The sequence below is a fragment of the Seriola aureovittata genome, chromosome 14 (assembly GCF_021018895.1).
Source record: "Seriola aureovittata isolate HTS-2021-v1 ecotype China chromosome 14, ASM2101889v1, whole genome shotgun sequence".
Taxonomy (NCBI): domain Eukaryota; kingdom Metazoa; phylum Chordata; class Actinopteri; order Carangiformes; family Carangidae; genus Seriola; species Seriola aureovittata.
In genome coordinates, this window is record NC_079377.1 from 19,737,501 (window position 1) to 19,741,785 (window position 4,285).

Here is a 4,285-nt window from a genome sequence, read left to right on the forward strand (position 1 = left end):
TCATCACCCTCTATCAACGTCCTTGCGTTATAGGAGAGGCTAGACAGGCTGCATTCAAATTAATTTGGATAAATTACATGTCAATTTGAATTCAGTCAAACCCAATTTTTTTTTTTAAAAGTGACAGCCTTAATTGGCAACAATGCCTCACTGCACAGCAAAACTTAAACCTGCATAAATAATAGCTGCTTAAAACTGCATTAGAGTCACAGAACTAAGCATCTTTGTTCATGTTGTGATTATATATCTTAATACAACAGAAGATGTCAGCCAGAGAGACGTCATATCCACGAGCTCGATTTGTACGACCTAAACCACAATTAAAGTTTTACTTTCAGTTTTATTCCTCTGCATTAGGATTACTATTAATTAATTAATAACATAACACTGAGATACCTCCAAAACAGCAGTAAGTGTTAAATAAAAGAGCTGCAGTTTTAAACAAAAGGTCAGACATTTATTTTTCAGAAAAATGGAGGCTTAGCTGTGTGACTTTGAGGAAAACTGTGTAGGTTTGTCTGATCATCTGACTTCTCCTGTTCCGTGCTGTTTGACTTCTCTTAAGCAATGTTGTTGTGTTCCCAGATTTCAACTGTGTGAGTACAACGTTACCACAACCAACGCAAACTATGGCCAAAACTATGAAAATAAGTTGCTGTAAACCAGAGCTCTCCTCCTTCAAGCTGCTGAAATACCAGAGAATATTTTAGACTAAAAGGTCAAGGTGGTGCACACACAGTCCTTTGCGAGAGACCGACAGTAACCATAACAAACCAAAAATGGTTGCAGACAACTGCCAAAGCCCACTGAACCTCACTGCACAACTCAAACCGCAGCAGCAAAGCTCTGCCAAGTGCCCTCCAGCTTTTCAGGAATCTCCGCTGACAAGGATGGGACCGAGCGCCTGGCTCGCTGCTCTTAAGGAAATAAACTAACAAGCCTGCAGCTGAACTGACTTCACTGAGCAGCTACAGCAGCGTGGACAGCAGCTTACTCTTGTCAGCTTTCAGTTTGCATAAATTCATGTTACTCCTTGACTGGAACGCCGAGCCACACAATGGATATCTGCTGCACTTACCTCTGGCAGAGAGCTTTTTTGTGTTTATGATTTTAGCAGCATACTCCTGGCCGGTGGACTTCTTGACGCATCGGCGGACGACGGAGAAGGCACCCCTGGAGCAGGGAGAAATCGATAACCCAGACAACAGATCAGTGACAGCACTTCAAACGTAACAAAAGCTCTCCATCACATGCACATCTGTGTGACACAAAGGGGGGGAGGGGGGGGGGGCAAAGTGCATGTTTGTGCGCTGAACTTGTCACACACTAAGGTCACGCATGAATCACACACATACCTGAAGAGAAGGGAAAGGAAGTCACATGCATAATTAAAACAGTCTGATATACTGTGTATGAGATGTGAGAAGAGGTCCTGGCTGCTAGTGCGTGACAGGGGAGGGAGGGGGCTTGTTTCATTGTGAAAGGACTCAGTCATTAGCTCACAGGGAGAAACGTGAGTAGGGTTACAGGAGAATAAAAGCAACTGAAAGGCAGAATTATTTAACTGTGTCAATTTTTTTTTTTTTTTTTTGCTCAGATGCCTCCTTGAAATTGAGCTGTATTGGTAGATGGAGCAGCTCTATTAGCCACAGGGAGAGATTAGATGTTAGAGTGGCTTTGTAGAGAGGATATGCACTGTAACCTGTGGGTCCTTTGGTGTTTAAATCCTGAATATACAGTGGTGGTGCATAACCAAAATGAGCAACCCCCACAGTCTTGTTTGCAGCAAAGCCTTGTCTTCATCTTTTTTCTTTTTTTTTTTTTTTTGGCTTGACATATACAGTAGCCCTGCAGTCTGCTCAGAAATGCACAACAGAGCTGAATGACTGAACAGGAGCCTGGAGATGCCACTAGGCAACGGGTAAATGCAAAGGAGTTTTCGACGCGTGCTGCCTGCAGATAAATTGACAAAACAAGTTGGTCCAATGAGCGCGTGCCTCACACCTTTTGGGTCACAAACCGAGCCGCCACAGCGCTGCGATACACCTCTGAAAAACAACATTCAGGATTAAACACGAGCCTCTGTGGCGCTAACGTGAACCTGCCTTCAGCTTATTGTTGCTCAGGAGGTTCCCCTACCCTTCCCTGTTTTTTGACAGCCCCTCTCCTGCCTTGTCAACACTGAAGTAAACGCGCACAATGGCAGCAGCAGCAGCAGCAGCAGCAGCAGAGAGGAGAGAAACGTGCAAACACACACACATACACACGGACTGAATGCAACAAGAGCGGCGGCAGCAGCAGCGGTGGTGGTGGTGACGGTCGCTTACTTTCCGAGTTCCTCGTACAGCTGATATTCGTCTGTGAATCTGGTCGAGGTTACAACTGTAGCCATGTTGACTGAAGTGAAGGGGAGAGGGGGGAATCGTCTCGCGCTTTCAGTGGACGCCTCGCGCAGGTTTCGGGAGGAGAACTCGTGAAGACAGAGAGGGGGAAGAGAGGCTCGAGCTCAGAGTGCAGAGCAGGGAGTGGGAGGGGAGAGAGAGGAGGGGGGGCGGGGGCGGAGAAGGGGGGGGGCGGAGGGGGAGCCGAGCTGTAGTAACAAAGATCCTCTATTGAGAAGATGTGTCACCCTGTGTTTTTTTTGTTGTTGTTGTTTGTTTTTTTAATAAATGAATAAAATGAAATAAATGAAAGCAAATTAAGAATTCAACTGGCAGTAGCATAAAAAGTGTTCAGATGATTTAAGCTAAGCATTCAAAAGTAATACTTAGGTCAAAGTGTGGAAGTGTCATCAGAAAAATGTACATAAAGCAAAGTGAGGCAAAAGAGCACAACTGTCCAGAGGCCCCAAAAGCCTCAGGTTAACTCCATATCAATTAGGTCTACATAATTTGATTCATCAAAAATTTGTCAGAAATTAGTCCAAAATCATCTACGCAATATCTACAAGATCCATAATGTGGCCTTGTGTTATAGAGAAACCCTGTGTCATAATCTATGTATTATATATTTTATATTTTGCTGATTTATTGCAATGTTGTTGTAACTAGGCTGAAAACTTCAGCTGTTGTTGTCAAGAAATCAATACTCTGAAAACTTTGGGCAAGGTAGTACGGAAGTATCTTAAGGCTTAGGGGTCAGTGTGAAACCTTTGACCTGCTGGTGGCACTACAGAAACAGTTAGGGGTTCACCAAAGTCCTTATATGGTTCATCCTCAGGGAAACATGGACATCTGTACAAAATTTCAAGGCAATCCATATTTGAGATATTTCAGTCTGGACTGAAAATAAAGGGAAATAAAAATGAAAACTGTTTCGCAAAAGTGGGTGTTTATCATCTAATGCAATTTAAGACCTCATGTGAAATTTATGAGCTATATTTCTTTATTTCATACATTACTTTTATCATGTCTTTTATTTGAAATAATTTTAAAGGAAATACTTTTTCTCTTTCAATACATGGAGCCCTCAAAAGAGAGATAATAAAAACAATGTCGCCATCCAAGCTGAAGCAGTAGAAGCAAAGAACTTTAATCCAAAAACACCGGATCCTACAATTCCCATAATGCAACCCAATAGCATTAGACTGTAAAACCCTCCCTGCCTGGTAAATGCCCACATCCTTAAGGTTACATGGTGAAGTTCCTAAGTTCATAATACCTTTGTGAAACCAAAGTAGTTCAGTATTTGTTACAATATTTCATTGGACTGTATTGTAATTTTTGAGACAGTAGACTGGATGAAAATAGGATGAATAAAAGCCAATCAAAGCCCACCTGAGAAAACATCAAACATACAAATGTAAAGCAGGAGGTGACCGTAGCCTGTGTTTATGTTTTCTGAAACCAGAAATTGTGGGCAGAGTGAGTCCTCTTTCTATTTTCTCCTCTCTGGCAATAGAGGTAGAGGTGGGATGCAAGCCACGCGAGATCTTTTCTGCTGTGCCAAGAGCTACAGATCCAGATTCAGTTTCCCCATCTTTGCCTTACATCTCCACTCCATGCTCTCAAAGGTAAAGCTGACACCAGAACAGCTGATAAGAGCAGCATCCTTGATGGACCAAGCCATGTAGTGGGATGTGATGCCGCAATATTTTAATATTGGCACAAAGCAATGAGCTGCATGCCCACAGTGTTATGGTTTTTATTTCATAACTGGGCCTCCCAAAAAAAGAGGAACTCCTCTAAATGTAGCATCAGGAGACAATAAGGATTTGCACCTTCTGCTGTTTGTTTTCCTCCCTACTTTAAACCAGGTTATAAATTATATTCAGCAATTAAATCTT

General features: G+C 42.6%; 1 protein-coding gene across 27 annotated transcripts in view; it reads right to left on the bottom strand.

Annotated features, from left to right (window-relative positions):
• The window catches only part of camk2g2 (calcium/calmodulin-dependent protein kinase (CaM kinase) II gamma 2), a 65,555-nt gene extending 63,027 nt beyond the window's left edge, over positions 1-2,528 (bottom strand). For 9 of the 27 annotated variants that reach the window (XM_056395444.1, XM_056395445.1, XM_056395442.1 and 6 more), the window contains exons 1-2: positions 2,328-2,528; positions 1,079-1,173 (exon numbers count right to left, since the gene is read on the bottom strand). In XM_056395444.1, coding sequence (XP_056251419.1) covers positions 1,079-1,173; positions 2,328-2,392 — 160 coding nt within the window. In that variant the 5' untranslated portion in view covers positions 2,393-2,528. The remainder of the gene's footprint in view (positions 1-1,078; positions 1,174-2,327) is intronic. The other 18 variants (XM_056395453.1, XM_056395452.1, XM_056395450.1 and 15 more) reach the window with 3 other exon arrangements.
• Positions 2,529-4,285: the final 1,757 nt, after the last annotated feature.